Raw genomic sequence first — 20,985 nt, 5'->3', positions numbered from 1 at the left:
TTTGAATCAAGCAGCTGGAGTTCAGCACCATAACATTTTATTAATCTACACTATCAAAATCACAGGGGTGGCAGGGAGGACATCACTGTCAGTGCATCAGTTCCCTCCTGAGCTCAGAGCATCCAGCACTGGTTGAGGAGAAGGTTGCTGGAAGCCCTCAGAGCCCAAGAGTAGAAAAGTCTTCTACAAAAAAGAAAAAAATCATCGAGGGGTGGCAGTTGAGGGCTGGAAGAGGTGGAAGGGAAACACTTCAAGGCCAATCAGTCAGGGGTGGGGAGCACTTCAAAGGTCTCCTTGAAGCAGTGTTGAAGTTCCTCACCTGAAGGGTGAAGATGCTGCCAAAGAGCAGCTTTTCGACTCGACCCCACCCCTGGCCACCCCCAGACCCACACAAATATTGTGTACTGCTCCTTCCCACACCACACAGCTTCAGGGGCACCACAGAGAGAAAAATCCAGCTCCTAGGACAGACAATAAAAAGTGGCAGAGAGGAGATTCTGTACAGGAGTTAAAAAAACCAAACCAACAAACCCAAACCGGTCGAGTTTCAGACAAAGGTTAAGAGTAAAACGTTACCTTCTACCAGCTAGCCCTGGGCCTGCTCTCCTCAGGCTGCCACACGTGTGCCACATGGCCTGGCCATGGCACCACGCTGCTGCCAGGCACAAGGAGCAGAACCTGCAGCCTTCTCAGCATGGGTGTGGGACCTGGCACGAGGAGACCCTGCAGCTTCCTCAGAGCGTTGTGGGACCTGGCACGAGGAGGAGACCCTGCAGCTTCCTCAGAGCGTTGTGGGACCTGGCACGAGGAGGAGACCCTGCAGCTTCCTCAGCATGGTTGTGGGACCTGGCACGAGGAGGAGACCCTGCAGCTTCCTCAGAGCGTTGTGGGACCTGGCACGAGGAGGAGACCCTGCAGCTTCCTCAGAGCGTTGTGGGACCTGGCACGAGGAGGAGACCCTGCAGCTTCCTCAGAGCGTTGTGGGACCTGGCACGAGGAGGAGACCCTGCAGCTTCCTCAGCATGGTTGTGGGACCTGGCACGAGGAGGAGACCCTGCAGCTTCCTCAGAGTGTTGTGGGACCTGGCACGAGGAGGAGAACCTGCAGCTTCCTCAGAGTGTTGTGGGACCTGGCACGAGGAGGAGAACCTGCAGCTTTCCCAGCATGGTTGTGGGACCAGGCACATGGAGAACATGCACCTTTCCCAGCATGGTTGTGGGACCAGGCACATGGAGAAGCTGCAGCCTTGACAAGCTGCAGCCTTCTCAGTGTTTTGGGACCAGGCACAAGGAGGAGAACCTGCAGCTTTGACAACCTGCAGCCATACAGGCATGGTTTTGGGACCTGGCACAAGGAGAACCTGCAGCCTTCTCAGTGTGGTTTGGGACCAAGCTTGTGAAGGGCTGCAAGCAGAGGTTTGTGTGGAGTAAGGCTATTTCCAGTCTCCATGTGAAGACCTGTATCTCAGTGAGGTTCTGAGCGGTGGCAGCACAGGTGCCTGTTCCACCACAGTGAGGTTGGGCTCTTGGCAGACAAGCAGAAGGTGGGGACAGGTGGTGGTCAAGAGGAGAGGGACTATGTACATTGGTCTGTGGTGTGATGGGCTCTTGAGTTTGCATCTCAGCTAATGTTCCTGTGCCCAGCCAGCTGGGTCCTGCTTCAGGGCGGGGTCTGGGGTGTCAGTAGCACCCCTCCTTCCAGGAGTCATCCTCGGTGGGCTGAGCTGACTGAAGAAACCTGTGGTGGGGGATAAAAGATCTGTCACCAAGAGCTACAAGCCTCAGTAATGAGCTGGTGTGAACAGAAGGGGTTAGATGACATGGGGCTGCAACACTCAGCTTTGGGCAATGTCATAGAGAAAGATTTTGGTTGGCAAAGGCCTCTAAATCATCCTGTCCAAATATTCTCAGCCCCAAGGCTGGGGCTAAACCATGTCCCTCAGCACCACAGCTCTGCCTCTTTGAAACACCTCTGGGGATAGGGATTCAACCACCTCCCTTAGAAGCCTGTTCCAGCATCTGAGAACCCTTCTAGTGAAGAAGCCTCTTCTAATGTCCAACCTAAATCTCCCCTGAAGCAACTTTTTCAAGTCTTGTCCTGTCACTTGTTCCTTGAGAGAGGAGACCAACCCCCACCTGGTCCCAACCTCCTTTCAGGGAGTTGTAGAGAGCCAGAAGGTCTCCCCTGGGCCTCCTTTTCTCCAGGCTGAACAACCCCAGTTCCCTCAGCTGCTCCTCACCAGACCTGCTCTCCAGACCCTTCACCAACTTTGTTGCCCTTCTCTTGGCAGTTTGGTGGTGGATTCACCACACCTGACAGGCAGAGCAGGTGCCTCAAGACAATCAGATCAAATGGGGCTAGTTGAAGGTCAGAGAATCCCATGCTGGATTGGGTTGAAGGGACCTTTAAAGTGGACCAGCCCACTGCAGGCAGCAGGGACATAGTATCATAGTATCTGTCAGGGTTGGAAGGGACCACAAGGATCATCTAGCTCCAACCCCCCTGCCATGGGCAGGGACATCTGCCACTAGAGCAGGTTGCTCAGAGCCCAAAGCAACCTGACCTGCAATGGTTCCACCCCCCACCTGCTCCAGTGTTCCACCACCCTCATAGAAAAGAATTCCTTCCTCACGCCCAGGTGAGGTGGAGTAGCTGAGCTTTAAAGGTCCAGCCCTTCCAGCCTAAAGCATTCTGTGGTTCTATCTGAAGTCAGTCGGTCCGTCTGACCCGACTCCAGACTCCCTTGCACTTCAAAACAGGGGATGGACGTGACGAATCTCTGCAATAAAAGCAGACATGGAGGTCTGTGGAGCTCCAAGGCTCAGACTCACCTCCTGGAGGGTGGCGTCGGCTTGCTCCTGGGCACCGCCGCTCCTCCCAGGGACGCACGAGCTTTCACAGGGGTGGTTTTTGCCCCAGTGCCCACGGTGGTGCTCCTGGAGGAGCCGGCGCCGAGGGAAGGTGCCTGTGCCTTGCGAACTCCAGCGGCGGGAGCGGCGTAGCCGCAGGCCTTCACGGGTTGCCGTGGGGTCAGCAGAGAGTTCGGGCAGGACCCTGCCTTCATGGCTTGGCGCACCGTCAGCGGGGGCTGCCCAGCGCCGGAGGAATACCTGAGCTTACCGGGAGCCAGACCTGCAGGCGGAGGAGACAAAACCACCACCCGGTTGGCGACGCTCCGCGGTACCGGACGTCGACGGCTCGGGCTCTGGCAGGGGGGCTACGCAGCCCAAGGGTGGGCGCAGCAGACCTGGCACTGACCTGCTGACCGCTGCTGGGTTCTCGGAATTCGGCTGTTGGGCACCTGCAGGTCGGACTCCAAGCTGCGGCTGCTCCGCACGGACTCCAAGGCTCGCAGGCTGGTCCTGGCCAGGTTGGGCATGCTGTGGCGCATCTCCTCTGCAACCAAGAGCAACCTCTGTCTGAGGGTGCTGCTACCACAGCAGCATGGAACCATGGCATTCTTTGGGTTGGAAAAGGCCTCATAGATTGGTTTGGGTTGGAAGGGACCTTCAAGATCATCTAGTTCCAATACCCCCACCAGAAGCAGGGACACCTTCCACTAGAGCAAGCTGCTCAAGGCCCCATCCAGCCTGGCCTTGAACACACCCAGGCAAAGGGCATCCACAGCCTCCCTGGACAACTTGTTCCCATGTCTCATCACCCTTACTGTCCAACCATGAATCCAGCACTACTAAGTCACCACTACACCATGAACTGTGAAGGGTGGGAGGAAAGAGGGTGGAGCCAGACTCTTCCCAGTGGACCCAGTGACAGGACAACAGGTAATGGATAGAAACTTGACCATAAGTTCCATTTTAACACAAGGAGGCACTTCTTTAAAGGTGATGGAGCACTGGAACAGGTTGCCCAGAGAGTCTATGGAGTCTCCATCTCTGGAGACTTCCAAGACCCATTGGGATGTGTTCCTGTGTGACTTGCCTTAGGTGATCCTGCTTTGGCAGGGAGTTGGACTCAATGATCTTCAGAGGTCCCTTCCAACCTCCAACATCCTGTGATTTTGTGGTCTAGTGGGAGGTGTCCCTGCCCATGGCAGAGGGGTTGGAACTAGATGATCTTGAAGATCCCTTCCCACTCAAACCATTCTATGCTACCAAAACAAAACCCTTTCCACTGGTTGCTACCACAGCCCCCAGGGAGCTCCCCAAGACCCCCAGCATCTCACCTTCGCTGTTGGCATACTTGAGGCGGTCCTGCATGGGGCTCTGGAGGGATCTCCTGGGGGGTCGGATGCGGGATGAGGAGGACCTGCCGTAGTCTGTGGCGGAGGAAGGGGACTGGCAGCGGGGCGAGCTGAGCGGGGACGGCGAGTAGCGGTGGGCACTGCGGTAGGACAGGGAGCAGTCGTAGTCATCCTCATCCTCCAGGCTGTAGGTGTCAAACTCCTGGTCACTGTAGGTGCCTCTGCGCAGGGAGTGGAGGGAGGCACTGGAGCTGCGCCGCGAGACCGACGCGGAGCTGGAGGCACAGTCCTGGCGCAGGCCTGCAGAAGACAACACAGCTCGAGGTCACCAGGCTTCCAAGTCAATTCCTTACCCAGCTGCAGCACAGCTAGAAGAGAAGCTTCTGGTTCAATTTATCTTCTCATCATAGAACAGATGGATCTGGAGATCATCTACTTCAACCTTCCTACCATAGGCAGGGATGGCTCTCAACCAGACTTGGTTGCTCAAGGCCTCATCCGACCTGGCCTTGAAGACCTCCAGGGAGGGGGCATCCACAGCCTCTCTGGGCAAATCATCAGTGGTTCATTTCACCTTGGAAGGAGACTCTGCTAGAGACACAGCACATGGAGTCTCTAAACTGGAGCAGTGTCACCCATGGCACTACTCTTTAGAGCAAACAGTTAATTGTTCCTTACATCACACACACAGTGCAGTGATTGTGATCCTCAGCTTTCTGCTTGGCCCCTTGAAGTCCTGAAAGGCCACCTGAAGATCTCCCAGGAGCCTTCTCTTCTCCAGGCTGTACAACCCCTAACTCTCCCAGCCTGGCCTCACAGCAGAGGGCTTCCAGCCCTCCCATCATTGCTGTGGCCTCCTCTGGACATGCTCCAACTGGTCCATGTCCTTTTTGTTGCAGTTTTATGCCCCAACACTTCAGGATACGTTGGAAACCAACTATGGTCTGGCACAGAGGTGGTCAATATCTAAAGGGTGGGGCCAAGAGGATGGGGCCAGACTCCTCAGTGGTGCTCAGGGACAGGACAAGGGGCAATGGGCACAAAGTAGAACCCAGGAGGTTCCATCTGAACAGGAAGAGAAACTTATTCAGTGTGAGGGTGCTGAAGCCCTGGAGCAGGCTGCCCAGAGAGGTTATGGAGAGCTTCCTAACCCAGCTGGCCACTGTAATCCTGGGCAAGCTGCTGTGTGTGCCCCTGCTTTAGCAGGGGGTTGGACTGGATGATCTCCAGAGGTCTCACCATTTAACAAAGCCTATCCTCTGGTCTCAAGGTGTCACCTTGAGAGGGTTATTCACTGACTTTGGTCTGTAAGTTTTTGAGCTGCAAAGCACAAATGTTTCAAATTCTCTCCTTGTGGGGAGAGGGGAAGGGGAGGTGGAATCCACCCCATTTCTGTCACACCAAGGAGGTCACATACTTTCTTCCTGAAGACGTGCCATAACCTGGACATCTGTCAGGTCCTGCAGCTTGTAGCCCATGGAGATGGAGTCATCAGATGTGCTCAGCTCGCTGTCCACTGATGACTGGGAGCTCAATGCTGAATGCATGCTCAGGTAACCTTCAAGAGAGAGAAAGAGAGAGAACCTTCAGGCTACCACACACAAACCAGGAGTGACCACAGAGCATTTATTCCCCAAATCACTGCAGCTGAGCTATGGTTGCTAAAAGCAATTAAGAAGTTAGCCACAACTGGAGAACACAACCCTCAGAGTGTCCTCAAGTCCGTTTTGAGGTTCTCCTCCAAACCTGCAGCTTCCAGGAGGCAAATTGTCCAGGGAAAGTAAATGATGGATTTCTGTCCAGGAGGTATAAAGGGCTGCTGGGTCATTGTTTCCATCAGGAACAGAGGCCAGAGAGAGACTTTGATGGGTCTAGATTTTAAGCAGCAAAGTCACACCTCGTGCTTGGCAGGGTGTTGGTGAGGAGTAAGAGGATTCAAATGGCTTTCAGAGCACAGAAATCAGTTGTGCAATCTGCTGTGCAAAGCAGAATGGACACTTCACTGCCTCCTCCCTGAGCTTTAACCTTTTGTTTTTTCCCCTTTCTCATCATAAACCAAAAATCTCTTGTGAGGAAAGAAGCTTTTTCATCCAGCAGGTCATAAAAAGCATGCTGGGAGAATTTTCTACAAGTCAGACATCAGGCAGAGAAACAAAGAACTGTCCTTGTGAGGACTAATAAGAAAAACATCACCATCAAGGGCAAAATTTACCTGTTGGTGCTTTTAAAGTCCTGTTCACAGAAAGGTTTGGCTTGGAAGGGACCTTCAAGACTATCTAGTTCAAATCCCCCTGCCATGGACAGGGATATCTTTCACTAGCCCAGGTTGCTCAAGGCCTCATGCAACCTGGCTCTGAAGACCTTCAGGGAGGGGGCATCCACAGCTTCCCTGGGCAGCCTGTTCCAGTGTCTCATCACCCTCACTGTGAAGGTCAATCAAGTCAATATTCTCCATGGTGTAAGAGAAGTTCTACTTGCCACCGAAAGAGGGAGATGAGAACAAGCCACCTAACTCTGGGGGCCTCCTGTCACTTGTCCTGCAAAGTGGGAGCTTTGTCATGAGCTGCACAGGAAAGTGGGATCACTGCCACCTTTGGTGCTCTTCCCTACATCTGGGCTGACTGCTCATGCACAAAGCAGCACCTAGCTTATCTCCATCTGTGGGTGGCCAGCAGATACAGGCAGCAATAAGAGCATCTTCCTACCATGACTTTTGTGTCGAGGTGTGATCTTTGAGATCTCAAAGGATGGAGGAACACTGAGCATCCTCCATCTTCTTCCCCCATTTTATAACTATCACACTGCTTTGTAGTAAAAATAACCCAACCCCAAAATAAACCCCAGCCCACATCACTAGAAACATTGGGGGGAGGAAAGGGGGTGGAGAACGAAGAACTTTTGAGGGCACAGAAGGATTAATGAAGGTAAAACCTCTCCATAGCCACAAGTTTATGTTCTGAACTACCACAAGATGCTCCTGGCAGAACTAACCCTCAAAAACCTAAGAACATTGAACTTGCAGAGCTATTTTAGGAGAGAGGATGTTGTTATGTAAAAGCAATTCCAAGACAAGGATGAAATTAGTACTCTATAGATTTAGACTCATTAGGATGAATAATTAAACCCCATTATTGGACAGGAAAAAAAATATCAGATAAATAATAGATATGGAAGAGCCTAAGAGCACTGAACTCACTTTCAGCTGGAGCAGGCACCACAAACCCTGCTCAAGCAGGAATGTGAGCTCAGCACTGAAATGAGAAGCACCACACAGGCTGTGGCACAGCAGGACTTCAACACCCAGCAGTGAGGTTCAGCATCACTCAGGCAGTTTGGCCTCCTGTGCTCCTAAAGCTCCTGAAGGCAGAGCACCTACCAAATAATTCTCATCCATGACACCAAGAAATACACATTTTTCTCTTCAGCTCAACATCTAAACCTCTTTGTTGAGGAACCTTTTCAAGCAATGGTTCACTCTAGTCAGGCAGGAAGAAGCAGCAGCTTCCCAATGCTGTTTCTCCAGCCTGTTCTGAAGAGTACAAACTGCTGATGTGGAAAACCCCAGTTTGAAGACCAGGAATAAAAGACATTTCTTAGGTGGACATTGAGCAAGCTGCTTTGTACCATCAAAACTTAAATTCTCATTTTGAGAGGCATGAAGCCTCTCCAGCCTCAAGACAGTGCCTCAGCTTCAAGGTAGTGCCACAAGTACGACAGAAGTATGGCTGTGGTGTGAGGAGGGTGTCTGTGTCACTCCCAAGTCAAAACCTCCAGTATTAACCACCTGACTGTAAACATCAGCCTGTTTCTTTCCTTCTGGTGGCAGGAGAAGACATGGTGAGGAGTCCAAGCCAAGGTGAAGTGCAGGGATTGTACCTGTGGGATGCAGCAAACAAACAAGGACCTCCTGCTGTACTTAACACATTTAATGCTAAAAGCTGGATTTTTGGTGCAAATCAACACCTTCAATACTAAACTGTGGGTTCTTGATGCAGTTATACCCCAAAGACAGCTTCTTTAAAAGCAAAATTCCCCTTGTGTGTGTTGACTTTGGTTCTGAGGATTCAAACTGCAGGTTTAGTTAAAACAGCCAAGGAAGGGACATTCCCATCAGTGGAAACTGGTGGCTCAGCACTGCAAGAGGAGCTGCTGCTGGTTTGCATTAGAGAAACTTCATACCAGGCCACATCTAGGGGTTGTAAGCAGCTTTTCTGCTTAGTCTTGAAAGGAATTCACTGTTGGTTCTCACTTGAATGTTGGGGAAGCTCCATTTTCCTCAGAAATAAAATCAAATCTGAGTCACTCAAGCTGATGCTGAGCTTTAAACTCACGTTAGCATTTACACAACTGTCCTGCTCTGAGCCAGAGCAGAGCTGAATCTGGTCAGGATGAGGCTTCCCAGCTCAGGCTCTGCTCAGTGAGGCACCTTCTGAAGTTCAGGGCAGGTTTGCACAGCCAGGGGCTGCTTCTAGCAGGGAGAAGCTGGTGGGCAGAATTCCTGCCAAGGGCTAGGCTGCAGAAAGGCTCTGCCTTGGCCTTGCTCCTGGCCACACCAAGGGCACTGACACATCTTGTGCCCACCTTGGAGGGCAGGAAGGTAGAGGTGGCACCAGTGGGGAGGAGCAGACAGGACAGGTGACCCTCAAGTGCCCAACAAGGGATTGCATCCTATGGAGGGCATCTTCAGGAGACAGCTGAGGGATCACCAGGGCCAAGCCTCTTCTTCACTGACCAGGGTCCCAGGAGGACTCTGCCCCTTCTGCCTTCCATCCTTGATCCCTGTGTTCCTGAATCCCAGTTCCAGAATCCAGCTCCTGAATCTGGTTCCCATCTGCTGCTGAGTCCAGCCTGGGACTTGCCCAGCGCCTGCCCCCAGCACCAGTGGTGCCAATGGTGACATCATTGCCATCAAGGGTTAGGTTTCATGTTGGTTTGGGTCTGTCTCTATTTCATGGGATTATTCTTCTTTCCATCCCAGCTGGTTTAGTTTCTTTCCCATCCCATCAGTCTCTCTCATTCCATCCTTTTTTCTTCCCTTTGGGAAGCAGAGGGTTTCATGGAGAGCATCTGACACTCATCTGGTGGCCAGCCCAGCCCTGAACCTTGACACCAGCAAAAACCACCTCCATACATCCCTCTGCTTGCAAACCACAGCTGTTAATTCCTATTTACAGCAGCTACCTGCAGCTGGGAAAACAACCACAGGCAAACCTTTTTCTTTCTTTTTTTTTTTTTTTTTCCATTTTTGATTAAAAACAGCCAAAAAAGGTTAATTCAATAACGAGTTTCAAGCCAGAAGCTGTTAATCATGCTAATCATGTTAATCAAACGTGCAGATTAGGATGCAGCAGCTTCCACAAACCCCAAACAAATCAAGGCAGGATCCTTGGATGAAGCCAAGAGGCAAAGAGTTTGTGCTGGGGGACTGAGTGTGAAGTGCAGTGAGGACACAGAAAGCTCCTGGAAGAGCAACAGGGACACTTTGGCTGCAGCTTGGACACAGGAGCAAACTTGAGGCCGTCATCATCCTCCCTACACACAGAGCTCTTCAGTAACAATTGTGTGTAAGTTGCTTGTGAGGGGAGGAAGTTTTACTCCAGACACAAGGAGGTCTGAGGGAAAGCCCTGGTGATGATGTGTGCAGCTGCCCACTTGGCCCATCAGAAGCTTATCCTGGAGGCCACAGATTCTATCTTCAAGCGGAAGGCTTCTTCCTGCTGCCTACACTGATGTTTTCAAACAAAACTCCACAAACTTTCCAACCAGCCAGAGTGAATCCATGTAGCTTGATGAAGTTAACACCTACACATGACAGCATTAACCCAGAGCAGTATTTTCTTCACCCCAATGGCTGGTTTCTATTTTAAGTCACTTAAAAATGAGTACAGTTGATAAGAGCTATAAACCCAACCCCATGAGATAACTACAGGGCATTTACAATGCAAGGAGGTTTTTCTCTCAGGTAACAGATGAAACCTGGGGCAATCAATGAGTGAACTAAAAGAGGAAAGATTTGCATCCCTTGACAAATTTTCCTTGTGCCCATCAGAATCATAAAATGATAGTTTGGCCTGAAGGGCCCTTTAAAGGTCAAATGGTTGAAGATCAGAGAATCGTGGAATGGTTTGGGTTGAAAGGGAATTTTAAAGGTCAAATGGTTAAAGATCAGAGAATCATGAGATGGTTTGGCTTGAAAGAGAATTTTAAAGCCCATCTATTCCAATCCCCCCACAGTCAGCAGGGCCATCTGCAATTAGAGCAGGTTGCTCAGAGCTCCAACCAACCTGACTGGGAATGCACTCAGGGATGGAGTTTCGACCAGCTTTCTGGACAACCCTTTTAGCCTTAACTCCTTGCATTTTAAAGCCCCCAGGTTTGCCCTGCTCTGCTGCCAGACCATACCTGAGCTGCCACAGGTTAGTAGTGCTTTGTTAGTCGATTTGAGATGGCCTGGAGAGTTTAGTGCATTGCTAGAGGAGCCTGGCTCTGTACTCAAGTTATGTGCGCTTGGAGAGGCCAGCGGGCTGCAATACAGGTTTTTCCATCTACTGGCTAGAAGGAAAAATACAAAAAAAGCCAGAAAGGTTATCAAATTACCCTTAAAAATAACCACAAGTTAAAGCAAGGCAGCAGAACAAATGAGGCTGAACATGCTGTCACAGATGTACTTCAGCGAGCACATCTTGGCGGGGTCAGCTCTGAGATAAAGCACACAAGGCAGCACCTGTCCCCTCGCTGCCTCAACCTCTTCAACTTGTGTTGGCACTTCTGAGGCATTCCAAGAATGAGTGCTGAGAAATGTGGCTCCAAGAAGCTGCACACTTCTGGAAGTTCCTATGCTGGCCTTCAGGCTGGGTGGCTTCCTAAATACCTGTCACTTCTACACCCATGCTCAGTGTGAAGAGCTCCACTGGACTTTATGTTCACATGGAGAATCATGGAATGGTTGCTGTCCTGGTGGCATGTTAGTTGTAGGAACAGGTCCAACAATCATAGAATCCCAGACTGGTTTGGATTGAAGGGACCCTTAAACATCATCCATTCCAACCCCCCTGCAGTCAGCATGGACATCTGCAAGCAGAGCAGGTTGCTCAGAGCCACAAACAACCTGACCTACAACGGTTCCAGGCACGGGACATCTCCCACCTCTCTGGGCAGCCTGAGCCACCCTCAAGGTCGAACATGTCTCCCTTCTCTGCAGTCTGAGCTTCCCTCTTTGACTTCAAACCATCACCCCTTGTCCTATCACAACAGGCCCTGCTCAAAAATCTGTCCCCAGCTTTCCTGTAGGTCCCTTTGAAGTCCTGAAAGGCTACCATAAGGCTGCCCTGGAGCCTACTCTTCAGCATGTTGAATGAGCCCAACACTCCCAAGCCTGGCCTCACAGCAGAGGGCTTCCACCCTTGGATCATTCCATGTGTTATTTCACATTTGAAATGATGCAATCAAACCAGCATCAAACAGGAGAGCAAATTAAGCTGGAAAGCAACCCTTCTGAAGTACTTTCCAGCACAGAGACTCACACAGAAGTGGTGAAACAACCAAGAAGAAACCAGGCAGCACCACTGTGTGCATCCATGCTGACTAATATTGGAAATTAGCAGCTACAACTCTAAGGATGTGACTCACTCAATGATCTGTGCATCAAGGGGCTGCTGAGCTGCTCTCTGAACCCTTCCAAGTGACAAAAGCTACAAAAACAACACCCTGAAATAATTTCCTCTGTCTGTGTCTTACAAAACCCAGAGAGCTAGGTTTGTTTTGCCTGCTCCTTGTGATTGGGAGCTTCACAGAATGGTCTTACCTTCAGCAGCTGAGATAGCCCCAAGGTTAACCAAAAGCAGGGAGGTTTTGTACCATAACAAACGTGGTTTGCACAAACAGGCACCAAAAGCACAATAGCTGAAGGGTTATCTCTGGAGCTATTCCTCACTACAGCCACCACAAGCTCCACAATCCCTGGGCTTTAGTGCTTCTCAATCAAGGAGATAAAGCATGACTAGAAGAAGGAGGAATGCCTGTGGTTTACATACCTTGATCCAGTCTGTTCAGAAGGGTCCTGCAGGCTGCTTCTGTCTCAGGACTGGGATTATCCAACACCTGTCGGCACCATTTCAAAGGTGAGTCTGGTTTGGGATCTACAACAGGTTTCCTTGGGGACACATAGAGCCTGGGAAGGGTTGAAAGGAGACAGGGAAAATAAAACTTGAAGCATCCTGCCACTGATGTACCATTTCCACAACAGTAAGCAACAGAATCATAGCATTGTTTTGCCTGGAAAAGGCCTCCAAGATCGGCGAGTTCAACCTTCAACCTAACACTGCCATAGCCATTACACCACATCCCCAAAGGCCATGGCCACACACTTCTGGAACACCTCCAGGGATGGGGACTCCAGCACCTCCCTGGGCAGCCTGGTCCAGTGCCTGACCACTCTGGCAGGAAGGAAATTGTTCCACATGCTCAACCTAAACCTCCCATGGCACAATTTCCTCTCATTCTATCACCTGATACTAGGGAGAAGAGACCAACCCCCACCTGGCTCCAATCTTTCAGAGAGTTGCAGAGAGTCAGAAGGTCTCCCCTTCAGCCACCTTTACTCCAGGCTGAACCACCCTAGGTGCCTCAGCTGCTCCTCTCTTCTCCAGACCCTTCACCAGCTTTGCTGCCCTTCTCTGGACCTGCTCCAGCACCTCAGTATTTTCCTTGGAGTGAGGGGCCCACAACTGACCCCAGGATTCAAGGTGTGGCCTCATCAGTGCCCAGTTCAGTGGGCAAATCCATGCCCTGGTCCTGCTGGCCACACTGTTGCTGATGCAGGCCAGGATGCTGGTGGCCTTCTTGGCCACCTGAGCATGCTGCTGGCTCATGTTCAGCCAGCTGTCAACCAGCAGCCCCAGGTGTTTTTGTGCCAGGCAGCTTTCCAGCCATCGCTGAATGCTCTCTATCTGGAAGGCCCACCAGCACGTCTGGCTGCTCTCCTGCACGGGCAGCTGAGCATTACAACCACTCAGCACCAATAAAGCAGAGAAAGCAAAAGTGCTCTGACTCTCTCTGGGTTTATTTTACAGCTCAGACCTAAAAAGGAGCAAGAAAACCATCAAACAAAAAAGAGGCCAAGAGCCTCCTCAGGGCAGGTCATGCTGTTCTTCACCTATTCTAGGTTAAGGGGAAAAATCCTGCTCTGCTTCAGGAAGGAGTTGCTCTACCCAGCTCCTTTCTGTGCTTCTAATCCTGTTTCTTCCAAGGATGGTCCTAGATGAAAATGCTAACATTTGTGGGACTGCTGCAACCATTTCCACATGGAGCAGAGTGTCCAAGGGTGTTGAAGTCCTCAGTAGTCTACCAGAGGAGCCTGATTTTCCAGCTGAGAAGTCTGTTGGCAAAGAGATGGTCTCACAATTCCACAAAACTCAAGCTAAGTCCATTTTGCAGAGCACTGATAAGCAACTTTCCCCTCTCATCAGAACACTCCAAGGTTCAGAAGGGGTTGGAGTTTGAATCAGTTCATCTTACATCCAAGTCAAAATCCTCCCTTCCCAAGTCTGAGCAGGAAAACTAGCTGACCAACTATTGGAACAGGTTGCCCACACAGTGTTCCCTTCCTGGAGGTGTTCAAGACCAGGCTGGATGAGGTCTTGAGCAACCTGGTCTTGTGGAAGGTGTCCCTGCACACTGCAGGGGGTGTTGGAACTGGATGATCTTGAAGCTCCCTTCCATCCCAAACCATTCCATGATTCTATGAACTGGCAGAGCACCGAAGGACCAGCAGGGGAACATCTGACAAAGTGCTGAACATAACTCACTGCAGGAGAAGTATCAACTGGAGGCAAAGAAAACCACAACCTAATTCCTATTCATGGGGAGTGCCCAAGAAGGACAAACAAGATAACATGATTTCAAGTGTATCTTGTTCTCTTCTGTACTGGCCTCTCTGCAAACAGCCCTGGGAGTGAACCACAGGGAGAAAGCAAACTGCTCACCAGTGAGGAGCAAACAGCCCTGAAGTTTAGCTGGGTTAACTCTGGGGCATAGTCTCACTCTGAGGTTCTGCTGGAGTTCTACTCTCCAGTGTTTCCCTGCTTCTGTTGAACTGGGGAGAACTGTCCAGAACTGGACACAGGACTCCAGATGTTTTCCTTCAAAAAAACCCAAAAGCTATGGCTCCTTAGTTCAGGTTGAGGAAGGTTCTCCTGCACCTCTGCCCTAAGTGAAGCCACTACTGCAGTTCTGGGCTTCCCAATTCAAGAGTGACCAGCAACCAGCAGAATCTCAGATTGAGACTATGCCCAAATATTTACTTTCTGAATGTTGCAACTGTCTAAAGAACTTCCAAGTTGTCACTTGGCATCTGGTGAAATGCTCAGAGCAAAACCTTCTCCAGTTAAGCCTGCCTCCCACACAACCTGCTGAGCTGGAGGACCAAAACTCAAGATGAGGCTTCTTCAGGAACCCCAAAAGCTTTGGCAGATGTTTCCATGCCTGTTGCTGTGCCCAGGTGCATTTTCCCAGTGCTTACTGGATTTAGCTAGCCTGACAAATCAAGCATACATCAAAGAGACAATTCTGCCCATTCTTAACCAGAGCAGAGCGAGTTCAGCTGTTCACACCCCCTCCTTCAGAACAAAGCTCAGCCACCTGTGTGTCAGTCCAGCTCTTGTGCCCTTGGTGACACTGGCTGGGGGGCAACCTCTGGGAAAAGGTGACTTTCAATCCTTAATATTATGGCCAGAAGAATACTTCTGCTTGTGTTGTCAGTCCATCAAACTGACTCAACAAACTAACCAAGTTAAGCGTGGTGCTGAACATCACAGTACAGCAAAGCTGCCTTACAGTGGCCTGGGCCTGAGGATATTGACAATTTTGAGGAGCTACTTCAGCAAGGGAACTCAAAAAGGTGGCAGGCACTAGAGGAAGACAGAGTTACAGCTCCTAAAGCACCTCATGCTTCATGGGGGCTCAGCCATTGCATCCTTGTTTGGAAAAGCAAAACCCCAGCTCATGCCAGTCTGGCTGAAGCCAGGGGCAGCTGCACAGGAAGCTCTGCAAGTTCAAGCCAAATTAAAGCAGAAACTTCAACAGAAACTGGGACTTCATTTGCACCTGCAGAGAACAGAAACAAACTCTCTGCACTTCTCCTCGGTGCTTCTGTCCTCACCCTCCTCAGGCAGTGGCTTGGCTGTCACCACTTCAGTCCAAGCGCTAAAAACCCAAAGGGTAGATTTAACCAGAGATTTCCATCCTACTGGGAAGTGATGGGGAGTAAGCATAGCACCACAACAGAAAGGACATGGACTGGCTGGAGCACATCCAGAGGAGGCCATAGCAATGATGGGAGGGCTGGAAGCCCTCTGCTGTGAAGCCAGGCTGAGAGAGTTGGGCTTGTTCAGCCTGGAGAAGGCTCTAGGGAGATCATCAGGTGGCCTTTCAGGACTTCAAGGGGCCAAGCAGAAAGCTGGGGACAGACTTTTGAGCAGGGCCTGTTGTGACAGGACAAGGGGTGATGGTTTAAGCTGAAAGAGGGAGATTCAGACTGCAGAGAAGTGAGAAATGTTTGACACAGAGTGGTAAGAGCCTGGAGCAGGCTGCCCAGAGAGGTTGTGGAGTCTCCTTCTCTGGAGAGCTTGCAAACCCAGCTGGTCATTGTGATCCTGGGCAAGCTGCTGTGGGTGACCCTGCTTTAGCAGAGGGGCTGGACTGGATGATCTCCAGAGCTCCCTTCCAACCCCACCATGCTGGGATTCTGTGACTGAAGGAATACCTGCCTGGACAGCAGGTGAGATGGGCTTATGGAGAGAATTCAGGGGAGTGAGCAACAATCCCAGGCTGGCACTTCTCTGGTACATATAGAAGTGCAGATGTACACAGCACATCCCTCCACTGCACATCCATTATTCATTCTGCACTTCCAGCTCAGCTGAAGAGCTCCAGAACCAGAAGCCAATGATACAAGCATCTTGTTTTACAAGTTTAGTTTGATAAAAGGGAAACAAATCTGATGAAACAGCATGATCAAAGGTAGTTGCTGTTAACACAACTTGCACAACATCTCCCCAACACCACTGTTATATAAGCTTCTTGAAGTGCTGCTCTTTAGCTTGGTTTAATTTTGAAAGGAAAAAGCTGCTTTAAAGAATCACAGAAGTAACCTTTAAGATCATGCACCCCAACCCTATAGCCCAGCACTGCCAGGTCACCACTAAACCATGTCCTTCAGCACCACAACTCCATAACCCCTCCAGGGATGGGGACTCCACCACTGCTCTGGGCAGCCTGGGCCAGGCCTTGACAGCCCTTTTGGAGAAGAAATTGTTCCTCATGTCCAACCTAAACCTACCCTGCAGCAACCTGAGGCTCCTTTAAGTGATGAAAGGCCACCAGACGGTCTCCCTGAAGCCTTCTCTTCTCCACACTGAACAATCCCAACTCTCTCAACCTGGCCTCAAAGCAGAGGGCTTCCACCCCTCCCATCATTACTGTGACCTCCTTTGGCCCTGCCCCAACAGGTCCCTGTCTCTGCTGTGCTGAGGACTCCAGAGCTGGCCCCAGCACTGCAGGTGGGGCCTCAGCAGAGTGGAGCAGAGAGGCAGAATCCCCTCCCTCAGCCTGCTGCCTACACTGCTGAGGATGAGCCCAGGACAGGAGTGGGTTAGTGCTGCAATCAATAAAATACACTCCCTTATCTATTTATGGTTTGTTTTGTTACTTTTTTTTTGTTGTTCATGCAATCTGCTCTAAATTCTGTTTAGCTAGAGCTTCAGTGATCAAGTTAGAACCAGTATTAGGGTTTAAAGAAAGCTTGCAAAAAAATAGAACAATCATGCTTGAATATAGACCAAAGATGACATTGTTACTCCTGGAGGTGTTCAAGGTCAGGCTGCAGCAAGCTAGTCTAATGGAACTAGGTGGTCTTGAAGGTCCCTTCCAACCCAAACCATCCCATCACTGTCTGATCATGTTCCTAGGCTCCACTCCCCTAACAGAAGTTTACCCTCACACTTAGGACAGCTGATGAATTTTGGGTGTTTTAAGATTTTATTAGTCAGCCACCACCCTGCAGCTCTGCCAGGTTGATCTCCAGCTGCTCCAGCTTGAAACACAACTGGCAGACCCCTGAGGCAATCCAAACAAAAAGCCCTGAAAATTAACAACTTCAGGTAAAAAAAAGTCCCAGCTATGGCATAAGTTGGAATTACCCTCCAGCTTTAATTATCTGTGTAAGGATAAGTTTAATTAGGCTGCTGATGTATAAAACAGGTTCTAAACAGGGCTGCAGGTGGAGTGGAGTCCTCCAAGGTAGGGTCAGTGAAGGGTTACAGCTTTGAACTGTTTTAGTTTGTGCCTCTAAACAAAAGAAACCAGTTAATTGCAGTGAAAAAACACTGAGGGAAGTGGAAATGGCTCCTACCCACAAATTCCTGAGGGTCTAATGTCTGTGTTTTACAGAGTCCTCATTTAAATCCAGGCTTTGCCAGTGGTGTACAAAGCTTAAACAATCCCCGACCGCTTCACCTGCCTGTGTTAAACATCAATAAACAGGGAAAGGAAGCTTTTGCTGCTTGCTACAGCAGCATCAGAAAAAAAACCAGAAACCTTGGAATTAAGCTGCATTCTTGCTGCCAAAAATCAAAGGCACTGCATGGAAATCACTTCATACTCTTAAATATTGCCCAGCTATCCACAGAACCTCCCCAGGGCAGCAAGGCAAGCCCTGTAAATCACTGAAGTTTGGAGGTACATACCAGCTGTCGTCGTCTTCATGGCAGCTTTCAAGTTCTAGCACCTTCACTTCATCCAGCTCTGCACGACTGGAAAGCCCTTCCCCATCTCCACATTTCTCACTGGGCTTTTGTTCAGTTATATGAGCCAAGGGATCCACACCTGCAGTGCCCAAGCTGCCCAGCAGCTCTGGGCCGTTACTTGTATCCACACGCAAGGAACACTTGATGTTCTCATCCACCTTGCACTGGGTAGAAGGCAATTCCTGGGGGGCACTGGTGTGTTGGGTTGGCTCATCCATGTCTCTTTTTAGGCAGTTGTTCTCTCCATCCTCCTTCCTCATCTTGCTCAACTGGCTGTGCAGATCTGCCATGATCTGCAGCTCTCGTTTCTCCGTGATGGCATTGATGCTGTTATTAATTTCCATCCCATTCAGAGCAGTCTCATGGTTGTCCACACCAGTATGGATCTCCCCCTGCACATTTGTCCCGAGCACATTCCTGCTACCCTTGGTTCTTGGGTGTTGGTTCTCTATTTCCAACCTCCTCACCAGCTCCCGCAGCTTCCGCACTTCCTCCAGCTCCGGGGTGACCTCCCCGGCTGCCGTCTCTGTCTCAGGGCCCATGGCAGAATCCTCTGTGGAGTCTCGTCCTAAATTGGGCTCCAGAACATGATCCTGTTGGATGACTGGAGCATTTCCAGGCACCACCATCATCCAGAACACAACAGCTTCCCTGCAAGGGATAAAGAAGAAATCAAGGCTCCACAAAGACCACAGAATCCCTCCCTGGAGGTGCTCAAGGCCGGGCTGGATGAAGCTTTGAGCAACGTGGGCTAGTGGAAGGTGTCCCTGTCCATGGCAGGGGGTTGGAAGTAGATGATCTTCAAGGCCCCTTACAACCCAAACCATTCTGTGAATCTATGAAGTTGTTGAGTCCCAATTTTTGAGTGTGTTTTGCAGGCTCTTCTCCTTGTTCCCCCCCTGTTGCCTCTAAGATGAAAAGAGAGACTTGGTCCTGTGTCGGAGTCTTTCCTCAGCTGTCCAGCAGAGAAAGCACAGAAGTGTTTGTGTTTGGAAAAGACCTCTAAGATCTGGTGACACCCTGGAACAGGTTGCCCAGGGAGGTTGTGGATGCCCCCTCTCCGGAGGTGTTCAAAGCCAGATTGGATGAGGCCTTGAGCAACCTCACCCAAGTGGAAGCAGTCCCTGTCCATGGCAGTGGAGGCTGGAACCAGATCATCTTAAAGGTCCCTTCCTACCCAAACCATTCTGTGATTCCAGGATGATCTCAGGTGAAAGACCTTCAGATGCAGCCCTGCAAGCTGGAATGGGATATGTAGACAGAATGACAGCAGCTGGAAGGGAGCTTTGGAGATTCACAGAATGGTTTGGGATGGAAGGGTCCTTGAAGATCATCTAGTCCGACCCCCTTGCCACAGCAGGTAATTAAGGCAACCTGGAGTTAAACACCAAAATCTCTGCCTCTCCTAAGCAAAATGTAATGACACTAGGTAGCTGAATTTCATCCAGATCTATTGACAAAGGCCTCAAATGAGTACAAAACATTTCAACAAACCCAACTTGCTGCTTTTGAGCAGCTAGGACGTGCAACCGTTACGCTCCAAGTGCAACTGTATGGAAGGAAGGGGATTTCAGCACCCACAATAGTTCAGTTTCCAGCTGTTTACAAACAAAATCCAGGAGAAAAGCACTGCCTGAGCAAAGTCAGGAAGCATCATTAGCAAGGTGCTGACGTCAGGGTAGTGACAGCACCAAGAGAATGGTGAAAACATCCTTTGTTCATTCCCAGGTTTACCCTGGAAAAACAGAGGCAAACAACTTGGAAACAATTCCGTGTGGATTAGCAGCAAACACGGAATGCAGAGAGTGTGGGACAGGAAAACAAGCACAACTGATTTCCCCACTGGGACATCTTAAGCTCCCAAAGCTTCCCAGAGCGATTTCAGCATCCCAGAGTAGCAGATAGAAGGGACCCCTGGAGATCATCCAGTCCAACCCCACTGCTAAAAGCAGGGGCAGCCACAGCAGCTTGCCCAGAATCACAATAGCCAGCTGGTTTTGGAAGCTCTCCAGAGAAGACTCCACAACCTCTCTATCCAGCATGCTCCACAGTTCCAGCACACTCATACAAAAGCTCCTTCTGTTCAGGTGGAACCTCCTGGGTTCCCGTTTGTGCCCCTTGTTCCTTGTCCTGTCACTGGGCACCATTGAGAAGAGCCTGGCCCCATCCTCTTGCCCCCCCACAGGTCCTTTATCTCTTGCTGAACACTGATCAGATCCCCTCTCAGGTTGCTCTTCCCCAGGCTGAGCAGCCCCAGGTTTCTTGGCCTTTGCTCCTTATAGAGATGCTCCAGGGCTCTCAGCATCTTTGGAGCCTCCACTGGACTCTCTCCAGTAGTTCCCTGTCTGTCTTGAACTGGGGAGCACTGGATCCAGCACTCCAAATGTGGCCTCACGAGAGCAGCGTAGAGGGGGACCTGCTGGCCATACTTTTCTTCATGCACCCCAGGAGACCATTGGCCTTCTTAGCCACAAAGGCACATTGCTGGGGAATTTCTTGTCCACCAGCATTCCCAGGTCCTTCTCCACAGAGCTGCTTTGCAGCAGGTGTACCCTTCACCTGTCCTGATGCAAACAGTGAAAACCAGAGAACAGGAGCTAAATCTCTCCTACCATAGATTAGATATTTCAGTAAGTTCCATGAAATGAAGCCTGCTCTGCTTTTCCTGCCTGAAGTGCTGCAGGTTCACCCTGTGGTTGTGTTGACCAAGGAAGGGTATGCAGAGCTTTAAGCTGTGCAGGATCTCTTCAGGCTTCCCCAAGGGCCTAAAATTACACTGGTTTATTTCACATAGACATTTACAACTCAGAACAAGCAGCAAACGATGATTTTCTTTCTCTATACTAAGACAGAATCCTCACCAAAGCCTCATTTGGTCCCTCCCCTGGCACAGAATCCTCACCAAAGCCTCATTTGGTCCCTCCCCTGGCACAGAATCCTCACCAAATCCTGGGTATTTTCCCCACACTGGTGATTTACACC

The 20,985-nt window shown here is 50.4% G+C and overlaps 1 protein-coding gene across 2 annotated transcripts; it reads right to left on the bottom strand.

The window, feature by feature from the left end:
* Positions 1–1,024: 1,024 nt before the first annotated feature.
* LOC104297949 (SLAIN motif-containing protein-like) lies at positions 1,025–18,652 on the bottom strand. 2 transcript variants are annotated; one of them, XM_054169714.1, is made up of 8 exons: positions 17,944–18,652; positions 12,235–12,371; positions 10,604–10,753; positions 5,619–5,759; positions 4,184–4,501; positions 3,259–3,396; positions 2,832–3,132; positions 1,025–1,737 (listed from the first exon to the last, which is right to left on the bottom strand). In XM_054169714.1, exons 1-8 carry the CDS (start codon positions 18,633–18,635, stop codon positions 1,680–1,682), a joined length of 1,935 nt encoding a protein of 644 aa, XP_054025689.1. In that variant the 5' UTR covers positions 18,636–18,652; the 3' UTR covers positions 1,025–1,679. The 2 variants fall into 2 exon arrangements, with proteins under 2 accessions (XP_054025689.1, XP_054025691.1); XM_054169716.1 differs by lacking the exon at positions 10,604–10,753.
* Between the last annotated feature and the right edge of the window lie 2,333 nt (positions 18,653–20,985).

The sequence above is a fragment of the Dryobates pubescens genome, chromosome 18 (assembly GCF_014839835.1).
Source record: "Dryobates pubescens isolate bDryPub1 chromosome 18, bDryPub1.pri, whole genome shotgun sequence".
In the NCBI taxonomy this organism is placed as follows: domain Eukaryota; kingdom Metazoa; phylum Chordata; class Aves; order Piciformes; family Picidae; genus Dryobates; species Dryobates pubescens.
This window is presented reverse-complemented; position numbering and strand designations above follow the sequence as displayed.

Bases quoted from the DNA above. Each gene is read 5' to 3' on its own strand.
- LOC104297949 (XM_054169714.1), bottom strand. From the start codon at position 18,635: ATGATGGTGGTGCCTGGAAATGCTCCAGTCATCCAACAGGATCATGTT. The intron at 10,754-12,234 runs GTATGTAAACCA...TTTTCCTTCTAG, and splicing joins TCTGAACAGACTGGATCAAG to CCAGTAGATGGAAAAACCTG. The intron at 3,133-3,258 runs GTCAGTGCCAGG...CTCCGCCTGCAG, and splicing joins AACCCAGCAGCGGTCAGCAG to GTCTGGCTCCCGGTAAGCTC.